This window comes from Perna viridis, chromosome 1, assembly GCF_037379345.1.
Source record: "Perna viridis isolate PV_CMFRI_1.1 ecotype Kerala chromosome 1, ASM3737934v1, whole genome shotgun sequence".
Taxonomy (NCBI): domain Eukaryota; kingdom Metazoa; phylum Mollusca; class Bivalvia; order Mytilida; family Mytilidae; genus Perna; species Perna viridis.
The window spans coordinates 71241357-71265237 of record NC_142445.1 but is presented as its reverse complement, the minus strand read 5'-3'; the positions used below and the strand labels follow the sequence as shown (position 1 = coordinate 71265237).

The 23881-nt window shown below is 33.6% G+C and overlaps 1 protein-coding gene and 1 pseudogene across 2 annotated transcripts in view; both read right to left on the bottom strand.

Annotated features, from left to right (window-relative positions):
- The window catches only part of LOC148630241 (uncharacterized), a 36805-nt gene extending 18489 nt beyond the window's left edge, over positions 1 to 18316 (bottom strand). Inside the window, exons 1-3 of one of the 2 annotated variants that reach the window (XM_088564024.1) lie at positions 18140 to 18316; positions 14339 to 14412; positions 4606 to 4681 (exon numbers count right to left, since the gene is read on the bottom strand). In XM_088564024.1, coding sequence (XP_088420150.1) covers positions 4606 to 4681; positions 14339 to 14412; positions 18140 to 18154 — 165 coding nt within the window. In that variant the 5' untranslated portion in view covers positions 18155 to 18316. Of the gene's footprint in view, positions 1 to 4605; positions 4682 to 14338; positions 14413 to 14940; positions 15180 to 18139 lie in introns of those variants that run through there. The other variant, XM_088564013.1, reaches the window with a different exon arrangement.
- Positions 18317 to 22114: 3798 nt separating this feature from the next.
- On the bottom strand, positions 22115 to 23496 carry LOC148630240 (uncharacterized; annotated as a pseudogene).
- Between the last annotated feature and the right edge of the window lie 385 nt (positions 23497 to 23881).

The window sequence follows — 23881 nt, the reverse complement described above, 5'->3', positions numbered from 1 at the left end:
ACTTACATGACAAAAGAACGTGATCGACCCAGTTTTATCAGGTTTTTCAATCCTACAAATATTTCCGTATTAACTGGCAATTCTATGATCGATAAATGCATTCTTCAGGTATTTTTCAGGTTCAATTTGAGAAGATTATTTTTCTGGAATCCTACACCGCAGAGTCAATACGTGTTTACTGAATAGTTATCAGATACCGAATGGTTTGTGAAATAGAGTATATTCTTTGTGTTTTCTCCATTCTGACGAATCATTCTGTTTTTAAAATCACAAACTGAATAAGGTTATTATATTCACCATTAACATTACTACAGTAATCAATATATACTAAACAACTCTGACACTTTAATCTTGTCAAGTTTAATTTCAAGGGGAAAAGAAACATTGGTCACATTCCCTTAATAGCCTACGAAAGGTTAAGTCGGAAATGTACATGGAATCAAAATCTGTGGTTTTTTTTTATTTTCTAACCTGATAAAAGATTTTTGAGAGCAATGTTTAAAGTGCCTTTCAAAGATTCCATGTCAAGAATGGAATATAATAGAACTTCAAACCATTTTTGTTTCTGTATAAAATTTATATTAGATGGCCTCTCATTTTTTGTGTCATTTAATACGGATCGAGAACTCTAAATTATATTATTTTGATAGTGATTTTAAAACTTTTAGAGTATCTTTCTTAAAGTTCCATCACTCAACAAGTTAATAACACTGGAAACGATGAAATTGGAATGCAAATCTAAATAATACAACACAATATGTACACACATAAGCATGAGCAGCACGAACCTAGTTAAATACCGTGATGATCTTAAGTGATCCGTAATGGTAATCCGTTTCTGCTACTTACAAGACGCAAGTCGTGATGTACTATGGTCGCAGATCATAATATGAAATTACACTTTATTTGTCAATAAGGTCATTTTGACGACCGTAGAGTTTTACATAGAGACTTTAACCGATGAAATGCAAATACTCTTCTAGTAGTCTTGCCCTCAATCTTAATTTTTAGAGACTCGAAGAAGGTAAGTTAACTGTATTCACCAATGATCATAACCTTCTTAAATAACCTAACAATTCAAGATCATCAAAATTTGTTTTGATTTAATATCAAAACTACATCGGATATTTTTAAGACAGTTTGGTGCGGTTGATTACACCAGTCAGTTCATGGTGACGAGCGTAGACCTTTTGTAATGATTTTCTTTCTATTGACCTTGTCCTAACAGTTAATAGTAGATATGTCAGTTGCTGATCAGCTCTCTCTAGGAAAAAAAGCGTTATGGTAGTTGGTTTTTAAATAATAGCCTCCCAAAAGCGTGAGCTAAATGACAAATACTTATTAGGTTTCTGGCGTTGGAATTTCAACACTAATAAATGGACAGTTGACAATTTGAAAGAGTAATCAAGGGAACAAAGGTTATAGCGGTAATCAAAAGAATGTAATCCAGGGACAAAGACCAGACATGGAAAACAGACATACACAACAAAGAACATAAAGTAACTAAAATACATACAAAGTAACAAAAGTAAATGAGCAACTCGGATTCCACTTAAAACTGGGAGCATGGACCAGGTGCACCGGTAGGGTAAGCGTCCTCTGCTTTTCTAGAAACACCCGCCGAGTTGCTCATAAAAAGTCAAGTCCGGGGTAGACAAACGAGGAAAGGAAAACTATGACCCGTTGAATACACCAGCTTTCATGGTGCTGATGGATACACCATAACGATCCACGAGTTCATGATGACGGCCATAAAACTTCTGTAGTGATGACTTCAATCTTGTAGCAACATAACCGTGTTCCAGAAGCCTATTTGTTAGAGTTCTAGCGCGATACAAAAAGTATGCGTATTTTCGACAAGCTCTGGCATAACGTATGAGTTGTGATATGAACACTCCATACGCAGGAGCCGAAGGGATGTTGCCACAGATGAAAGGAAAGTTAACAATTCTGAATGAAAAATCGTCACGTTTGTCGTAAAGTTTGGTCAATAGTTTTCCTTTACCATCGATTTCTAAGTGTAGGTCAAGATATGAGGCTGACTTCACAGTGTCTGTAGTATCATTTATCTCAAGTTCTTTTGGGTAGATGCGATGTATCAAATCCCCGAAATTAGGATTGTTTAAAGATAATACGTCATCTATATTGAACAACGAATTACATGTTTGGTGATTTTAAATGCGGCGGCACTTAATGACTGGACCGTTCAAATATGACATATAAATAGGACTACAAGTTTATTGCTGCCTTCTCATATTCAAATCATTTAGAACGACTGGCTCAATACATGTAGTATCATAGAATGACATCTTAGAATTTGAATTGATCAAACCTGTTGATATTATTATCAGGCATCACTACGTGTTCATTTTCAAACCGAATGTGGTTCTGTTACCAAGACGATTTCCGGTTGTTTTCCACCTAATGCACGAGTAAAATTGTTTTGAACGATTTTTTTCCTTACAAAATGGAAAATGAAAACATTTTTGTAAACACAGAACTTTAAAAATTCAAATATCACTATCTGTCAACAATCGGTGCTTAGCAACCAAAATGGCGAAAAATACAAACAATACCAATCATATTGATATTGAAATTTTCGAAATGTTGCTTGATATTGACATTTTCGAAATGTTACACATGTGTTTCAGGCAGTAACTTCTTATCAGAAGCATTAGAATCGAATACACAGATCAAAGTCAAGATAAAAGTCAATATAAAGAAGACCACGGTGAATGTAATGGCCTTCATTTTAAACTTTGTGGCTAAGTGAAGTAAAGATAGTCATCAAATGTAGTATTACATTACGATTAAACACCATCTGTATCATGGTTGGTCATACTTTGCATAAAACCATAAAAATCGTACATGAAGCACCTGCAATCTGACTTTTATAAAGACTGCTTCTTAAATATACCCGCTGTATTAAGGTGATAATATCACGTAAAACTAACAAACAGTTATATTTACGATTTTTTATGTTTAAATTATTAAGATATTGGTCTCTTTTAAGGAAAATAAGTTATACCCAAATTACCGCAATTTATGACAACCGTTTAAAAGCCATCCAAACGATGCAGTTCAAACGGCAAAATACGGAATGTTCCTGACTTGGCACAAATGAATCATTAATCTTGGACTAATATAGGTGTGGTATAAACAAAGCTAGGCTTGATAACCAATATGCTAAATACATAGTTTCCAAAAATACAAAAGGATGAAAGGACACATTAAACGTTTGGTTATATAAGAGTTCAGTTGTGTTTAAACTATCCAAGATATCTTTATTATGGTGTTAAAGTGAGGTTATTCTTGGGTATTATTAAAGCCACATATGAAAATACGATATCAATGTTTCATAAATGTTTTACATTTATAATTTTATGTATGATTTTAGTTACTTTATGTTCTTTGTTGTGTATGTCTGTTTTCTGGTCTTTGTCCCTGGATTACATTCTTTTGAATACCACTATAACCTTGGTTTCCTTGATTACTCTTACAACAGCTTTATTCCCGTAAAAGGTTTGGTTTTGTTAATATAAGTAGCTGTCATTGAAGAAAATATAATCTTTGGGATTGAACAGAATAATAAGGGACTAACAATGACAAAATAAGCTATTTCGCTGAGATCCTGGCAGAACATATCGAATTACTACTGACGTTTGTGAACATACAAATAACGCTTGAATAGGTTTAGAAATATGCGTTTAAGAAACATTCTGGAAAATCAATTTTGTGTGCATATAAAACATATCAACGAACAGCTTTCCAAAAATTATACGAAAAACTTACTCTATACATATATAAGTCCTATTGAAAGATGTTTTATCATAAATTGTTTCGTAATCCCCTAACATTTTGCTTTCATGTATTCATTTCATGTTGATTAAGACATATAAACATATACTGGCAAGAAACAAATGTTATAAACGATTTGAAAACATGTTAAGCAGAAATATTGTATGTTTTCCTGCGCATTATGTTTATTACAATCACTGAATTGTTATCACTGAAATTAAATTAACCGCCGTGAAGTGTTACCCTATTACCAAATATTAAGTAGTCGGGAATATAAGTTTTTCAAATAGAAAATGATTTGCTTTCTGAAAGTGACATCATGATTTAGGAATGTTTATATATTTATCAACTTGCTCGTTGGTTGTTCGTTGAAATAACAAATGGGCACAACAATAGAACTATATACATAATAAACTTTCAAATCAAGTACTTGACCAGAAAATGGAGACAAAAGAATAAAAATAAAACAGTATTTTGTAGAAACACCAATTGCTAAATTAAAAAAAAAACATAAAAAAAAATCTAAGGGTATGTTAAATGTTTTTAAATGATTTCCATACATGGAAAGTATTAATCCTGTACATAAAATTACTTATCATTTGCGAGATTAAAAACACCAAGATTTATTGAACGTTTTTGTCGCAAAAATGATTTTTCCAAAATCTAGCCAGGTTCAATAATGAGGAGAATATTGTTCGCGTGAAAGTTTCAAATACTTATGATTTTTTGGCGAAAATAATTCTAATACTCAAAAAATTACAGGATTGAACGTAAATTGAATAAAATAAAACTGTTTATATAACTTACCCGTATATGTGGACTGAGTCTTTTGATTTTAGACTGGACTTCAGGATTCTTAAGTAACTCCTCCATTGTTGTATGTCTATTGAAATAAAAAGTTAAGAGTAAAAACTGGTGATGTAACAGATATATTTCACTTTTTCATATGATCATCATGATCAGCAGTATAATGACTTCATCACTTTTGTCTCAATTCATGGGACAAATCAATAAAAAGCGCCACCTGGGAATCAATATTCTTTACAATGCAGGTAAACAACTGGTTGCTATGAATAAAATGCTTTTAAAACGAAATCATCAATATTTCATTATCAATAAGGTTTGCATTATAACTTGGTCTGAGTGGCCTGCTTTAGTTTCTTTGTTTTCTAGTGACAAACAGCTTTTACTATAACATTATTCATTGACTTTGAGTAAGTAGCTAGTTATTGAACGTCGGCTTTATAAATGTTATAAACACAAATCCATTATACTCCAACTCATATCATAAAGTCTTTCGAAGACTTAGTATTACAGGGACAGCCATACGTGTCATCCTTGCAATCCTAATACGGGTAACCTTTCATAATTTAATAATTTTCATAATGAAAATATTTTCAGTAAAAACCTTTTGTTTTAAAAGACAAACTTAAATGATATGTTATTTAACAAATACTTTATCTAAGTGGCAACATAAACATTCATTATTAAGTTTTTATAATAAGTTTAAATATGTTTAATTAATACAAGTATTTGCCATGTATTTAACTATACACTTAAGTCATAACACCGCTGAGTGTTTAAGGCAGAGACCTATCAGGCACCAAAAGGTTAGATGGTCTAGTCTAGCGTTCTCTTATATGCTTGAATGGGTTTTTGTTTTGTCATATTTTGTTTGTTTGTTTGTTTTTTGGGGGTTTTTTTGTCTTTTTTTTTGCCTGTTTTGTTTGTTTGTTTGTTTGTTTTGTTTTGTTTTTGAAATATTTTTTTTGGTTTCGTCTTGTTCTGGATTAATTTTTGTGTTTTTTTTTTTTTTTTTGTGTCTTTTTTTCACATTTGATATTGATTATGTGCTAAATATGCCAATTCAAAACGCTCTGGTTGCCACAATCATATCGTTTTTACATTTTTACAACTCTCCTTTCATCTGTGGCAACATCCCTTCGGCTCCTGCTTATGGAGTGTTCATGTCACAACTCATACGTTATGCCAGAGCTTGCCGAAACTGCGCAGACTTTTTGTATCGCTCTAGAACTCTAACAAATAGACTTATGGAACACGGTTATGTTGCTACAAGATTGAAGTCATCACTACAGAAGTTTTATGGTCGTCATCATAAACTCGCGGTTCATTATGGTGTATCCATCAGCACCATGAAAACTGATGTATTCAACGAGTCATAGTTTTCCTTTCCTCGTTTGTCTACCCCGGACTTGACTCGACGGGTGTTTCTAGAAAAGCAGAGGACGCTTACCCTACCGGTGCACCTGGTCCATGCTCCCATTTTTTAGTGGAGTCCGAGTTGCTCATTTACTTTTGTTACTTTGTATGTATAATTTTAGTTACTTTATGTTCTTTGTTGTGTATGTCTGTTTTCTGGTCTTTGTCCCTGGATTTGATTTTTTTGATTACCGCTTTAACCTTGGTTCCCTTGATTACTCTTACATAAAGCGTTATAATATTGTAAAACGTTCCATTGTGACGTCACAAACGCTGCATATTTTATATAACTCCTTGCTGAGATAAACAAAGCTCAAATGGCCAAAAATATGAAAATATGAGAAATGTCCATATACGTATTCAAGTACCTACGTGCACAAAAAGGAAATAAGTGAGAGAGAAAAAAACAAAAAGAATATAATTATAGTTTTTCAACTTGTGGGTTTTCTAAATAAATCTTATATTCCAAATTAACCCTCTTTAATACTAAAACTCATAGTCAACACACAAAAAGGGTTACAACAAAACACTGTTTTTGCACTGATATTTATTTGAAAAGGATAAAAACAGCGATCGAAGCACCTAGAGAGAGGTAAGTTTTATCGAATTAACTACAGTTTTAAACAAACAGAAGTAGAAACGTTCGAACTTTAACGATAAACAACTTAACCATTTGAAATTATGATGTCGATTCGACTTACGTGTATTTTTGTGACCAATTCTGTGTGAGTAATTATACAAAAGAGTTTACTCAATACTTTCATGAATCCTAACTAATGGGGCTATGCATGAGATGACACCTTTTGTGTTTCAAAGCTCGACGAAAAGAGTTGTTTTTTTCTTTTTCTCTTTTTTCTAATGTAGTTTGTTATGTTGGGTTAAATGGTTTGTTTCTGTTAGCAGATGAAAAGTTCATAATTTGCTGGCTTAAAAGTCACATGTATTGACTTTGCATTTTATTTCCTGTCAGCGGGAAAACAATGCTCTCAGCCAGCACTCCACAGTATTGTAGAACTGCCTAATTTTGGTCTTGTAATCTGATGCTTTGTAACATTTATCACTTTAAAAAATTGTCAAGCATCTGTAAATCTATATATCTAGAAATAGCTCAGGCCAAGGCCATCAGGATGCAGTAAAAATTTTCTGAAAAAAAATTACCCACAGCATATAGGGTTACCATAGAAACCATGCAAAAATATGCGAAAATTTGCAAAAAAGTTCATAAAATCAGGTTTAAAAATATCAAATTTCCCGCAAAATATCTGAAATTTTTATTTCAATCCCTGAAACTGTTCAAACTTTTCCCTTCAAAAACCCCTTCCTCATATGGGCATCGCCGGTTAGAGTTTGAGCTATTTCACTTTGTAATCCACTTATTAAATTTAGCATGGTAAAAAATTGACTTACTTTCACTTTCACAATGAAGTCAAATTGTCATTGAAAAAAAAGCCCCTTCAACATTGAAAATATATAAAACATTGCAAAATACTTTTAAAAGTCCCCTTTTTTTCAGAAAATGTTTTATCAACAATAGATTCTTCATTTTTAATCACTATAGCAACCACCGGTTTCCATTTATGTCATTTTTCATCCCTAGCCAAAAGTGCGAAACTAAACTAAACTGTGGAGTGCTGGCTCAGAATCTCGTTTTTGATCTTGAACTTTGTGAATTAAAGTTATAATCTAGGGCATAAAAAGGAATCAATCCTTGCAAATTGTATAATGCCTCTACAATTCAATATATTAATGTATACCAAAGTTCTTTCTAATAAGTGAATACTTGGCGCTAGCACAGTGTGACTAAATTAATTTTTATAATCATATTATCAGCAAAATAAATGTTCCGTACAACAGAACTTTCATCAAACTCTTTGTGAACTATATGCGATTTTATTTTAAAAATTCATAAAGTTGTACTCAACGCATTGTTGAAATTGTTTGTGAAGTTTAAATCTTTATTTTTTTTCTTTTTGCTTTGTGTTGAGTGTTGTTGTTTGGTTTTACTATACTAGTGTTTGTTGTTGTTTGGTTGCTTTTACTATACTAGTGTTTTTGTTGCTTGTTTGGTTTTACTATACTATATGAAATACATGTAGAGCGAGTAGATTTTAATTTAGTAGGGTACATTGAAGTTGGACAAAAAAGAGAAATAAATAAAATATGAACATTTGATCAAAAGAAAAAAAAATGACGAGTAGAAAAGAGAACAAAACGTTGGCGTTGTTTTATATGTACCATGCAAAGAACCCCACACACCATCACGTTCAGACTTTCAGAACAATCACCTTGTTGAATGTGTAGACAATAGCTGCTAAGCCTATGTATATTCAGTTGGCCAATATGGGAATATGAAAAACCTATTTATAGGCCCTTTGGCATAGTAAGCGTTAAAGAGTAATCAAGGGAACCAAGGTTATAGCGGTAATCAAAAGAATGTCATCCAGAAAGACCAGACATACAAAGAACATATAGTAACTAAAATCATACATACAAAGTAACAAAAGCAAATGAGCAACTCTGACTACACTAAAAAAAACTGGGAGAATGGAGCAGGTGCACCGGTAGGGAAAGCGTCTTGTGCTTTTCTAGAAACATCCGCCGAGTTACTCATAAAAAGTCAAGTCCGGGGTAGGCAAACAAGGAAAGGAAAACTATGACTCGTTGAATAAATCAGTTTTCATGGTGCAGATGGATACACCATAACGATCCACGAGTTCATGATGACGACCATAAAACTTCTGTAGTGATGACTTCAATCTTGTAGCAACATAACTCTGTTCCAGAAGCCTATTTGTTTAGAGTTCTAGTGCGATACAAAAAGACTGCGTAGTTCCGGCAAGCTCTGGTATAACGTGTAAGTTGTGATATGAACACTCCATACGCAGGTGCTGAAGGGATGTTACTACAGATGAAAGGAAAGTTGACAATTTTGAATGAAAAGTCATCACGTTCGTCGTAAAGTTTGGTCAATAGTTTTCCTTTACCATCGATTTCTAAGTGTAGGTCAAGATATGAGGTCGACTTCACAGTGTCTGTAGTATCCTTTATCTCAAGTTCTTTGGGATAGATGCGATGTATCAAATCCCCGGAATTGAATTGTTTAAAGATAATACGTCATCAATATAGCGGAGATTGAAGGATCTAGCTAAACGATATTCTTTCTTTCTGATCAGCTATAAAGTCAGCCTCATAAGAGTGAAGGAAAAGGTCAACAAGTAAAGGAGCACAATTTGTTCCCATTGGAATGCCGACCGTTTGTTGAAAAACACGTCCACCACATTGGACAAATATGTTGTCGATTAAAAATTCCAGCATTTTGTAAACATCTTCCTCTGTATATTTAGAAGATGATTTGGAATTATTTCTTACAAAGTAGCAGGAATCTCTACCAAGAACTATGTATTTGTATCTAGGTACACCATCTTTTTGGAAAAACAACGATGAATAATGTTTTTAAGTCGGGATTTTAACTGAGTATGGGGAATAGAAGTATACAATGTTGAAAAATCATAGGTTTTAATGCTATTATATTCAGATAATAAGCTTGAACTGATTGTCTCTAAAAGATCCTTCGAATTTTTTAGGATCCACATTGAATTAATATCACTACGTGAGTAACAAGTATTGTGGTAGGACTGTAGACCCTCTTTGACAGTTGTGAAATTAGGGTCAAACCCGGATGGTAAAGTTGATGTTGAATCCAATGACTACATCTGATAAGCGCTCTAGTCTAACTATTTTAAATGTAGCCTGATTATAGAAAGTTTTATTCTGATAACACCTTGAACAATGATACTACATAATGGCAAACTATAAACAAATATTCTTTGTAGGGTATTATTTAGAATTCAATATACAATACAATGTATATTTTAAAAGGATTTCCGATACATGTAGGCCACTTGTTATAATTGATTATTTTTAGACAAGTAAAAATTCCAATAATGAAAATTGTATCATCGATTTCAGTCATCTGTCTAAACTTCGAGATATTTAAATGCTCTTAGAATAACATATTAAAAATTGAAGTGAACCAGTCCTTCAATGGAATATAACATCAATCGATATACAACACAGATGTAAAATCTTTCTGCTTTACGTTGGTCTGGATATTGTTCACAAAATTGAAGGATGCATTTTTATAATTTTCAAACTTACTAGGCATGGTAGGAATTTCAAAAGACATAGACGCACCATGAAAACAACTCAACATAGTTTTGTGCACTTTATTCCGTATTTATAACCATGAAACGTAATCAGCATTCAATTGGATATTAGTTATCAATATCTAGCCTTTTTTTACCTCAGTCTATAGCTTGTTATATCTTTACAACTATCAACTAATTTTGATATTGTTGTACTGCTATCAATATTTGGTTTTTTTAGCGCTCTCTTGTAAGTGAAATAAGGTAAAACCCAAATATTCAGTCTTGAAATTCCAATAATTTTATTTTAGAAAAAACACGGTTTCTGATCATCATCTCATAGACCAAATTTTTTAAATGACTGCATGTGACGTCATCAAAGTTTTTCAATGATTTACTCGTTGAATTTTGTCACTAAAATAAAATTATAAGGAATGTTATATTTTTTGGTCAACTTATATATCATTTTACTCTGAAAAACCCATGTATCCCATATGTATACAAAAAAAACAGCATTTTTCAAACCTATAAACAATACATTGGTTAGGTTGTTGAGGAACGAATATCTCTTATTAAACAAAGAAATTAAAGGGCAATTTTGAATTATTACTGGTACAGAGAATCCAGTTTGTCATTTACTATCCTTATATACTGACACAGTTTTCGATGTTTTGAGTGTATTGTTTGGTTCATTATCGCACTAAACTTTATAGAATTATGATTTCCGGTAACTTTTTAAGTGTGCAACACGTGATTGGGATTATTTCTTCATAGACCAAAAAATGTAACATTCATTCCTTATGTGTCTGTGGAAAGTATTATTTAATGATTTTACCGCCATCCGCTTACAGACTGGCCACTTCCTTTATCCATATAATTTTTGACTATAGTGAAGGTTATTTGTCACTTGTTATACAACTAATATGTATTCAAACCGTTTGGAGTAGCAAACAAATTATGAGGTATTTTCAAGTTTCAAAATATTTTATTTCTAGTTAGGTTAACGAATGGTGCACATTTAAGGGTAATCCCCAACTTATATAAGCATCATAAGAGGATTATGCATTTACCTAATCATAAACACCTACTTCACAAAAGTTAAAAAGTTTAATTTACAGACTCTCAGCTAATCTGTAGGTTATACTAGATGACACGTCAGGGGTAATAATAAGTATTAATTAGATAAAAAAAATTAGATAGCAATCATAATTACCGAATTTTCTTTGTGTAATAATATTCGAAAATTCACAATGTTAAATGAATTCGGTAATTTCATCCTCTGACTTACTCTCGTTAAACTTCACAAAAGGTCACACAAACCCGCCGTTCAAATAATTTCAATTTTATGATTAAATTAGCAACCAATTATATAGAAATTCTTTATAATGAATAGGATAATCGAATGGTTATCGTGAATAACCGAAATATGATCACTCGTTCCAATAGCGCATTAAGACGTAAATTGCACACTCGTTAAATCAAGGCTTTCTTTGGCACCAATTGTAATCATATTTTGGTTATTCACTCTTTCCATACTCAGTTAAAATCCCGACTTAAAAACATTATACATCGTTGTTTTTCCAAAAAAAGATGGTACACCTAGATACAAATATATAGTTCTTGGTAGAGATTCCTCATACTTTGTAAGAAATAATTCCAAATCATCTTCCAACTATACAGAGGAAGATGTTTACAAAATGCTGGAATTTTTAATCGACAACATATTTTTCCAGTGTGGTGGGTGGACGTGTTTTTCAACAAACGGTCGGCATTCCAATGGGAACAAATTGTGCTCCTTTACTAGCTGACCTATTCTTTCACTCTTATGAACCTGACTTTATAGCTGATCTGATCAGAAAGAAAGAATATTGTTTGGCTAGATCCTTCAATCTCAGTTTCCGCTATATAGATGACGTGTTATCTTTAAACAATCCTAATTTCGGGGATTTGATACATCGCATCTACCCAAAAGAACTTGAGATAAAAGATACTACAGACACTGTGAAGTCAGCCTCATAGCTAAAATATTTCTGCTCGGACGTTAAACCCCAACAAACAAACAAACAAATCTTGACCTACACTTAGAAATCGATGGTAAAGGAAAACTATTGACCAAACTTTACGACAAACGTGATGACTTTTCATTCAGAATTGTCAACTTTCCTTTCATCTGTGGCAACATCCCTTCGGCTCCTGCGTATGGAGTGTTCATATCACAACTCATACGTTATGCCAGAGCTTGCCGAAACTACGCAGACTTTTTGTATCGCGCTAGAATTCTAACAAACGGGCTTCTGGAACAGGGTTATGTTGCTACAAGATTGAAGTCATCACTACAGAAGTTTTATGGTCGTCATCATGAACTCGTGGATCGTTATGATGTATCCATCAGCACCATGAAAACTGATTTATTCAACGGGTCATAGTTTTCCTTTCCTCGTTTGTCTACCCCGGACTTGACTTTTTATGAGCAACTTGGCTGGTGTTTCTAGAAAAGCAGAGGACGCTTACCCTACCGGTGCACCTGGTCCATGCTCCCATTTTTTAGTGGAGTCCGAGTTGCTCATTTACTTTTGTTACTTTGTATGTATGATTTTAGTTACTTTATGCTCTGTGTTGTGTATGTCTGTTTTCCATGTTTGGTCTTTGTCCCTGGATTACATTCTTTTGATTACCGCTATAACCTTGGTTCCCTTGATTACTCCTTCCAATTAATTATCGTATGAGGAATTGAGACAGAAAATCTACAAAAAAGAAATTTCAAACAATAAGTTTCTTACAATAATAAAAACAAATTTTACGTAAAGATGAGATGAAATTTCTCGTGAAAATGTCACATGTGATAAAAGTATTTATGCATTTACTTGTATGTGTATGCAAGTATGTCAGTTGTAAAGGTCATGTAATATGTATCTGTAATTTTAGTTATGTATGTATTTTATTATTACACAATCATATTTGACTTAATTTTAGAAATGGAACCAGTTTATTATTACATCATGGAGCACCAGATGTCACTCCCACTAATTGTTGGAGTTCATTTGATAGTTTGTTTTGTTTTTTTTGTTTTTTTTCGTGTGCTGACTTGTTCCCCTTATCTTTAGTTTTTTTTTATGTGTAATCTTTTCTATTCGGATCGTAAAATTGTGTAAGTAGACCGTCTCTCTTTCATATGTTCACGTTTATACCATGTTTTCTTTTATGTTTATCCTACTGCTTGACGTTTCGGTATATTTTTTGACGATATTTAACAAAATGTTTTTATGCTTCTATAGTAATCGTGATAAGGATTTTTTTTAAACTTTAGTATGAACTAATTTCTGAATCCCGATATGTTATAGATATACTGTCATCCAGACTTAAACGTTGAATATCGTTTATGTGATTTCTGATAAAATACAAATACAAATTTAATATATGTAAAGGTAGTTTTTGAATTGAAATAAAAAAATCAGACTCTTTTCTAGAATTTCCGATTACTAAATCGTTTTAGGTAAGATAATGTATTGAACAACTTACCAAACACACATGCATTAGGGCTGTTCGTTTTTGTTTGTTTGTTTGGTTTTTTTTAAATTAGTGCGTATATATGATATAAATGAAAAACAGACCTTATGCAGAAAGAAGTGACAGAGATATGCAAAAAAATATGGCAAAAGACCAAGAAAACCAGGCTCAGCACTAAAAATAACCATCCGATACATGAACTTGTTAAATATTTAACCCAGATCTCTTATTTTAACTTGAAAGAATAATCATGGGAACCAAGAATATAGCGGTGAAGTGTGAAAAAACGTGTGTGTGTGTGTGTGTGTGTGTGTGTGTGTGTGTGTGTGTGTTTACTTTATAAATTTAAGTAAGTGTGCTATAAATGTGTCATAATATGCATTTTGTTTTTCATGGCAGTCCACTACAAAGTTCTCAAATAGGTTGCATCTCAAGCCTCAAATAGATACCGTCATCAAACATAATTTAGGATTATTTATGTTCTATATGTCTATACAGCTATGTTTAAAGTCGAAGCATTTTCATATGATTTAAGACTAATCAAGGCAACCAAGATTAGGGCGAAAATCAAAAGAATATATTCCAAGGCTAAGGATTAGAAATGGGAAAATGTTAAAACATCCACTCCATGTGACACGCATAATGCGCAAATAAGATAACATACTCACCCGTCACCAAAAACTACATTCACAATGGCCTGAGGTACGTTACAAATAATTGTTATTGGTTTGTCGTCTTCTCTCTGAAAGCAAACATTAGATAACCAATGAATGTACATAAAACTTTTAAAGCAGGATGACTGTTGACGTTGAAATCAACTAAAACTCGTTAACATGTGAACTGTAATGAAACACAAATGTAATTTAGAAATACACAAGTCTTCCAAGTGAAAATATAAATTTCAAACACACGTCACATGGATAACCGTTTCAAGGATCCCACTATCTAATCCTAACAGAAAATGAAAAAAGCAGCCTTTCACTTATATACAGAACAATATTCATTCATTTATTACAATAATTTTCTTCCAGTATGTAAGTCTGCGTTATGCTGGTTGTTTGTGTTTTCTGTTAAACAAGATTGATTGTCTTTTTTATTCTTTTACATTTGAAAGTTTTTCCAACACTGGTTTTCATATTTATCGTTAGTTAGTTTTAGATATATGTCAAATTATTCTAAACTGAAAAAAAATTATACATGTAGACAGGATGCCCCGTTACAACACTAAAAGGAGAAATAAAGAAAGTGAACAAAAGGTCAAATGTTTTACCTTCAGACAAATAAATATGCAGTTTCCATCTCTCAACAAACGCATTTTATGCTCTCCATATAAACTTTATCATTTAATACCTCGTTAGTGCCAAGCATCACGAATCGCAGAATTGTTTAATGATAATGATTACATAAAATGTATTATATATGTCCGACTATTACCAGATAATTACATGTCTGAAATTAACAGGCTATCACTACACTTTTACTGCTGCCAACATTACTGGCTATCCCAGGAGTTTTACAGCTGCCAATATTCCTCATATTTTGATGTCATTAGTTCACCATCGTTATCATTAAGCAGTATTTTTATTTGTTTTCTTTTCCATCATTGATTAGCATTTAAATTGAATTGACACATGATTTTCCGTTATGAATCACTTTCAAGGACGCAAAACATTTAGTCGGTTTTGCTTGGCAAATCTTTAGCTAACAATAACCGCATATATATTTGTTTGCATTTGTTATTGAAATGAGAACCGCTACAATATGATGTTTCTGACTGACCATGATGTTTGATTTATTCACCATGTCATAGTTTCCTTTCTTTCATTTTATTATAACTCGGCAGGTGTTTCTAGATAGAAAAGCAGAAGCTAAGCTTACCGGTGTGTCTAAGCTCCCAGGGAAGTCTGGGTTGCTCATTGGTTACCTGTGTGTCTAAGCTCCCAGGGAAGTCTGGGTTTCTCATTGGTTACCGGTGTGTCTAAGCTCCCAGGGAATTCTGGGTTGCTCATTGGTTACCGATATGTCATATTGTGCTTGATTTATATGATAATCATATGGTAATCATATGAAAATAATATTATATTTATCATGTGGTGCCCCGTGCAGGTCCGGGTGTTAAAAGAATAGGCCTGCAGCAGCGCTAAGCTTGTCGTAAAAGGCGACTAAATAGTGCTCAGAAACCTAGCCGGGGTCTAGGGCGCTCTGCCCACAGAGCAACTGTGATGTGTGCCCCATGTGGTGGAATGGGGTACCCCTGGCGTGTTACATGCTGGGGTTGTCAGGCTATAATACGGAAAACCTGACCGCAAACCATAGTGGTGCACCGTGTTGGGAAAGATGCCACGTTCCTCTCACGCCCCATGCAGGTCCGGGTGTAAGAATAGGCCTGCAGCAGCGCTAAGCTTGTCGTAAAAGGCGACTAAATAGTGCTCAGAACCCTAGTCGGAGGCTAGGGCGCTCTGCCCACTGAGCAACTGAGATGTGTGCCCCATGTGGTGGAATGGGGTACCCCTGGCGTGTTACATGCTGGGGTTGTCAGGCTATAATACGGAAAACCTGATCGCAAACCATAGTGGTGCACCGTGTTGGGAAAGATACCACGTTCCTCGCACGTTAAAGAACCCTGCTGTGGTATTCGATAGGAGTAGGAACCTTTGCGCTCCGCCACAGGAGGCTAAATTGCCCGACGTTACCCATCCCCCGTTTTTCCGGTGGCAATCAAAATTTGTCGACCCTATTATCCTTGTGACCCATCCTTTTTTTTATTTCATGTTCATTTTATCATCCATTTCATGTTCATTGTCTGAATATAGCTGATATATTGCTGCTCGGACGTTAAACCCTAACAAACAAACAAACAAACGTTCCCCTCACGTTAAAGAACCCTGCTGTGGTATTCGATAGGAGTAGGAACCTTTGCGCTCCGCCACAGGAGGCTAAATTGCCGGACCCTACCTACCTCTCCCTTTTTCTGGTGGTAATCTAAATTTGTCGACCCCATTGCCCTTGTGTCCCATCCCTTTTTCATTTCATCATTTCATGTTCATTTTATCATCCACTTCATGTTCATCTTCTGAATATAGCCGAGATATTGCTGCTCGGACGTTAAACCCCAACAAACAAACAAACATTCACAGTCAAAATGTCGTTTACTCTGTAGATAATGCACCCAGTAAAATCACATTATCTCTAATGACAGCGGGGTTAATTTTGTAAAACAATTGAGCAGCTACAAAATGTGTTGTGATAAACAACTTTGGTCAACGAATAGATACATTTCCGGTGATCAATTTTCTTCTCTCTGCTTCTGCTGTTATCTGGAGTGAACAGCTGAGAGTTCCGACTGACTGAGTATAGGATTAAACAGCTATTTTTGGTCGTTCATGCATGTATGAAGGGATCTCGAAGCTCCCAAACTTAATGAACGGCCAAAGGAAAAAAAATTGAAATGGGTAAATGTATTTATAGAATCTAGTTTCGGGACAATTTAATTTTGAGGCGAATTTACTTGTAGTTTTTAGCATTTATAAGTTTCTTTCCCCAAGCTAAAAGTACTCTCTGTAAAAAAACTGTATCGGTAAAAGCAATGTGGATGTAATAAACTATTCTTACGACTATATCATGCCGTTTAGTTCGTTGCCACATTATTTCGAACGATCTGAAGAAATTCATGCAAGTATGAAATTTCTGGCAAAGACGTTCTCGACCAATCAAAAACGGATATAAGCATGAAGAATCTTATGACTAGAATTATTAAGTCATAACGTATACGTTGCTAGATATGTATTTCTTTTTTTCATATTTTCAATCGCTAATGAAAAACATCGTTCTTTGCCCCGGTTAATTTTACCGGTCGCCGAGAATTATGTTTCCTGTAGGAAGACGAAGTTGAATATATCGATATATGTATGCATTTTACAAATTTATCGATATACACTTTTTTATTTAAGAAAGCTTCTCCAATGAAAAGCTTTTTTTTTTTATAAAAATAAGCTTTATTTCTAAATATATAAAGCAAAGAATCCATCATAAATGAAAGTATATATATATATATCATGCATTTGACTATTGTAAAAAAATATTTTGTTTGTTTTCTTTGCCCCTAGCTCCTAAACGGTTAGAGGCAAACAGCCGCAACCATAGCCTGACGTTTGAGGTGGAGTACCTTCAGGTATAATTTCCGAAGAGCCTATTGTTTTTTTGTTTTTTTTTTTTGGTTGTTTTTTTTTGCAGAAAACAAATGCCTAAGGGCAAAATAAAATACACCAAGCATATTTAAGCGTGGCATATAAATTTAATTCATTGTAACTGATTGACAAAAGAAAGATAATCATTTCGTTTCTATTTTTTTCTATGTTCTATCGTTGTCCTAAAAATACATTAGATACACTGGTACTTAACACAAACACAGTGTTTTCTATATTCACGGCATACATTTTACTGCATTAAGAATGATGATCTAAACTTACCTCCCACCAAGCCATTAGATTGTTATTTCCCTTGAGTTTCCAAGACAGTCCTTAAATCGTCAATGATGTCAGGGTGTTTAAATAGTGGTAATATATTTCCAAAATGTTCCTTAAATCATTCTTTGGTTTTTTACTCAGGTGCATACAAGAACTGTTCGGTATGTCTCTGTAACATAAATGGCAGTTTGATTAATATTATTCACATTTTGTAGATGGAATTTCATGCAACCGGACATCATTACAATTAAAGATAATTATCAGAATTAATTATGAAGCAGGTATAACCGCATCGATATTTCGTGTATTATAAATTATAGATACAATTGTTACGATGATGAGCTGTTGAATACATTTGCTGATGTTATCATGGCAAAGAGTAATCATGGAAATCAAGATTCTAGAGGAAATCAGAAGAATGTAATTAATAGATAAAGACCAGACAGGGAAAACCAACAAATACAACAAAGAACATAAAGTAACTAAAATAATATATGTAAAGTAACAAAAGAAAACTGAGCAACATGGACTCCACTAAAAACTGGGAGCATGGACCAGGTGCATCGGTAGGATAAGCGTCCTCTGCTTTTCTAGAAATACCTGTCGAGTAGTTTATAAAAAGGTCAAATTCGGGGTACACGCAAGAGGAAAGGAAAAATATGACACGTTGTATAAATCAATTTTCAGGGTGCAAATGGATACACCATAACGATCCACGAGTTCATGATGACGACCATTAACTTCTGTAGTGATGATTTCAATCTTGTAACAACATTAAACTTTTCCGGAAGCTTTACTATAAGATGTCTAGCGCGATACAAAAAGTCTGCGTAGTTACGGCAAGCTCTGGCACAACGTATGAATTGTGATATGAAAACTTCATACGCAAGTGTTGAAGGGATATTGCCACGGATGAAAGGAAAACATCGATTTCTTAGTGTAGGTCAAGATATGAGGCTGACTTCACATTGTATGTAGTAAAATGTACAAAATGGTAAAAGTTTAAACGCGAACAAAATTCCTTCAAGTAGAAAAAATAAAACAAAATATACTAAACAAAAATGATAACTACGCTGAGAATCTTCTACTTTCCTAGAAAATTATAATATAAAAACCCAAAGGAATGTGTTTAATAGAACAATAATCCTGTTAATGTTAAAGGGAATCGCTACTTTTTTGTAGTCCTATACTATAAAACAACTTATTTGAGGTCCTTTTCTATTGTTTATGTTTGTATTGTTTTTTTGCTTTGAGTGTGTGTGTGTGTGTGGTAATTATTGGGCCGGTCGATTTTTGGGGGGGTTTTAATTTTGCTTTTTGTTTTTGTTTTTTTATCTGTATATTTCACGTTTTCATTTTGTCCTTTTAAAACCTGCCAATTTGTGTTATTTTTAATATCATTGACCGGTTGATCTTTGTTTACAATTATTAAATGTATTCTATTGAATCTGTATCTTCTACTTGATGCAATTGATTTGAATAATTTTAAACATTATGATAGCAATTTGATAATAACAGTTCATGGTCATATTAATTTTTAAACTATTGATATTAGTTTTATTATTTAATTAGAAGCAAAGAAAACAATCAATTCAAGAGAATTTTAACTAATTATATAAATTTCATGGATTAATTGAGAAATGCTTTCACAAAGAAAAACATAATACCTTAGTAGTTCTATTTCTTAAAAAATAAATTAATATCGATTTAATGTCATCATTAAAAGTCCTAAACTTAGTACCGCACTGATAGGGAGTGGTTTTAGATTAAAGAGTTGGAAACTGCAATTTCTTAGTTGAAACGATAATATCAAAAGTATTGGGAATCTATCTGATTACGACAATAGTGAAAATAGTAATGAAGTTGTTATAACACCTATCCCAGAAATAAACGTAGCCGTGGCCAAAGACGACGGTAGCCTTGAGAAAAAGATTCATCCGATCCTGTTAAATCTTTTTCACTTTCACACATATATCTTAACCTTTTTGTATCGTTTACAACAATCTTTAGGTGTTCATTACATTAAAACAAATCGTTTTCACTACCAGTCACCCTTCTGAAAGATCTTAGAGATTTCGCCCTCGACGAAGGAGGTGTCGACCCTTTTTCGATGAAATATAGATAATCTAGCATTATATCTGACATGGCTCAGTTCCGTCTTTTTTCCTTTTTGAGAATCATAAAGGGCACGGTACAATAAGGGCCGTATTTGGTCCCCTCTTCAAATAACTTCATATATTCCATATTAAAAGGCGAGGTATAGTAGCCCTCCAAAGTGACATTTTTTTTGTTTATGAAAATCTTTGGTTGCCTAGCAACGGATTTTAATGTATACCATGACACTTGGGGAAAACTCTTCTTAATTTCAGATATTGGCCAATATCAATGGATTACGTCCTGTTATGAGAATATATGACAACTACCTTAATGTGGAGTAATCAATTAGATTTTGTAATCAGCATTTACAACAGAGAGTCAACTTTTTCCCCGAAAACCCTTTTGTTTTGCATAGCAACCATTCATTTTCATGGCAACCAACTATCATTTCTTTCATGTTGCCTATATATTTTTATTGAGTGCTAAACAATGTATTTTTATTACATCAGTTTTACTAAAATAATATAAACTCCAATTTATATTGTAAAAAAAACTATTCCCAGGAACAAGGTCTTCCATGGTTACCCAAAAGATTACATAGCAACCATTAATTATCATAGCAACGAACCATTATTGTGATATATTTTCGCATGTTCTAAAATGAATAAAGCTTTATGATGTATTTTTATAAGGTCACTATCTAAAGTTATAATTCTATTATTCAAAACTAAACCAGGCAACATTGGTTTCCATGGTGACCAGAAACAAATCTCCATAGCAACCAGGAGTATATTTTGTCAATAATGGTTATATCTAATTATATGCTGACAACATTCCTTTTTATTGGGTTAGATAATATCACATGGACTGAAAAACTGCAAATTCTTGAATATTGTTTTGTAGAGCTGCATCTTGTAGTATGTAGATTCCCGAAAAATGCATGTGCTTCATTAAATGGCCAACTTCATTTTAAAAACTCATTGATCATGTTCATAACAAGTATCGGTCAATCACTTAAATGTATATGGTTCATAAAAATGTTAAAATTGACTTAATATTTATGGCTGAATTATATATCCCCTTGACGTTTGTAACTATGTATTTTGCTTATTTGAAAAAGGAGGTTATGGAATAAATGTGCATGTGACAACAACTCACACGATACAGTGATACTCGAGAATTATACAACATATCAAGGAACGTCATATTTACATGTATTTGTTTAGCTTAGTTTATGTTTTGTTTGTTAACTTTTTTTTGTTTGTTTTTGTTTTTTGTTTTTTGTTTTATTTTATTATTGATTTTGTGTTAATACATTACTATTTTTCGTTTCTTGGGATACTGACAGACATTACAAATCTCTTGTTGAATACAGAATTATTAAAAATGAATTGCTTCCGTGTTCTTTTATTTTATGCTGAATGTTTCCAGAGTTTGATACAATCATGGAATGTCTGAAATTCAGGATCATCAACATAGAGTATTATTAATGTAGGGGAAAATAAAAAAGCAATTCAGTATACAACATAATGTTTTGGATAAAGAAAGTTTGGATACTTGAAGAAGACAGATACATGTATGGAAATAATAACGAAATAGGACTAAATTATCCCATAACAAACAGACGGACAGACAGAAAAAAAATTTTGCCCGAAAATTAATTCCTCACAATATCTTTATAGCATTGTAGTCTACATGTAGCAGAAGTGAACAGCACAATACGGACAGATCGGGTGAAACCTATTACTCTCCAAAAGTTCGTTTGCGAGAATAAAGTGATTTGTTTTGAATATATCAAAGACCAAAGATAATCCAATATACGTCTTACTTTGTATTATCATTCTGTGTCTCAAAGTATTTTATTTTTTGACGGACGTGTGAACACCGGTATTTCTATGTCCTCCACCGCAAATGGTTACAGCGGGGACGCAAAGAAAAGCAATTAACTTTATATAGGCAGTAACTCCTCTAATCATACATGTACTTTAAAAAGTTAATTTAAATGTGTTTCCCCTATATGTGTAAGGGGGCTTTAATGTAAAACTGGCATATGCATTCTTAATCAATATCACTGACATGTCATTCCTCGATTGGTCCATTACTCTCTGATTCTGACTCTGTTTCAAGCGGTGGCACATCTCTAACATTGATAATAGAGTTGGAGAATCGACAAGACGGAATTGGTTGTTGTTGCCATCTACTATACCCTAGATACCAGATAGTGGAAGAAATGTGCGCACAGCACCGAACAACTCGTGCATCGACTTAGCAGGTACAATACCAGCCTGTGATGTCGTCATCGCTGAACTCGATCAACAAAGTATAGACCTTAGACGAGGAATGTCTCGATGACAATTTAACTCTAAGCAAGTTGGGTCTATTCTTGCATGTTTGGAGAACATAGTTATCATCAAACAGATGACTCTCTGTATACCATGGCGCTAGCTTGAGTTGGTATACACCCAAAGTTATGTCTCTGATTAGTTGTAAGCTTAGCCTAGGAAAATCTAGCACATTTTCAGTTCCGTTAACCTCTCTATAGATAGCCTTTTTCCTGATAAGATTGTTCTCTTCTACAATTTGTTGTATACGGTTTGGTTGTTGTGCTCTCTCTACCATTATTTGCACCAGTTCATCATTTCCGGAGTTATTAATCAAAGGAGCACGGAAGCAGTTTATCAAAGCTGCACAAATCCTTACAAAGTCTCCTATGCCAGGGACGAAATGGTTCGATACAACTTTGTCTAAAAATAGCCATTGTTTAATTCGCCCGTTGGCGCTCTCAACGACCCGTCTTACTTTAGTGATAAGACGGGCTGAATTAGCATCCTCTGTAGAGTGTTGCTTCTCCCTTTTTCTGATGTAACATGGCATCTCAACATTTAAGTTCATATTTTCAAGAAAGGTTTGAGCATCACTAAAACCTCTGTCTACGACTAAGACATCACCGTCTTTAATCCACTGCTTTATTAATTTGAAACATGTTTTTCGTAATTGATGCATCATTGTTATGACCGTCTGCAAAATAGGGGCCAAGCACACTCAAAATATGACCATCCGAACCGACTATTAGATTGGGCTTCACCAGAGGTCTGTTCTTATGCAAACTGTATGTACGTTTCTGGAACTGGTGATATGACCTTTTTTGTATATAAATGTAAGTTCCGTCTAGGACCAATACAGCCACATCATCTTGCTTACCAGCAAACATTTTTTTTTGGTGTGGGTGTTGTGTGTTTTTCCACAAACTCAGAATGGCCCAATATTTAGCGATTCTGAACCTCTCGGACACACTACACCCCAGGGACGAACAACTTGCAATCATGATTCCGGTCGCAAGTTTGTCGCCTGCAAAACAGACCCCCCACGCTAACATATAAAAGAATAAAAGGTCTTTTCGGTTGACATAACCTCCACAAAATGTTCAAAGAAGCTGAGTAATACATGATCAGGATCTTTTCAGAAATTAATAAAAGATCTTGCAAGATAAAAACGAAAGACCGTGTTTTTGTCCTCGCGTTAACTCCCCATAAAACTATCGTTTCACTCCATTTTCTATGTCGTGTTTGATTATAATATGCTAAAAAACTACCTGAATATGGATTCCATAAAATATTAATCAATTCTGGCGGTGAAGATCCTTAATCA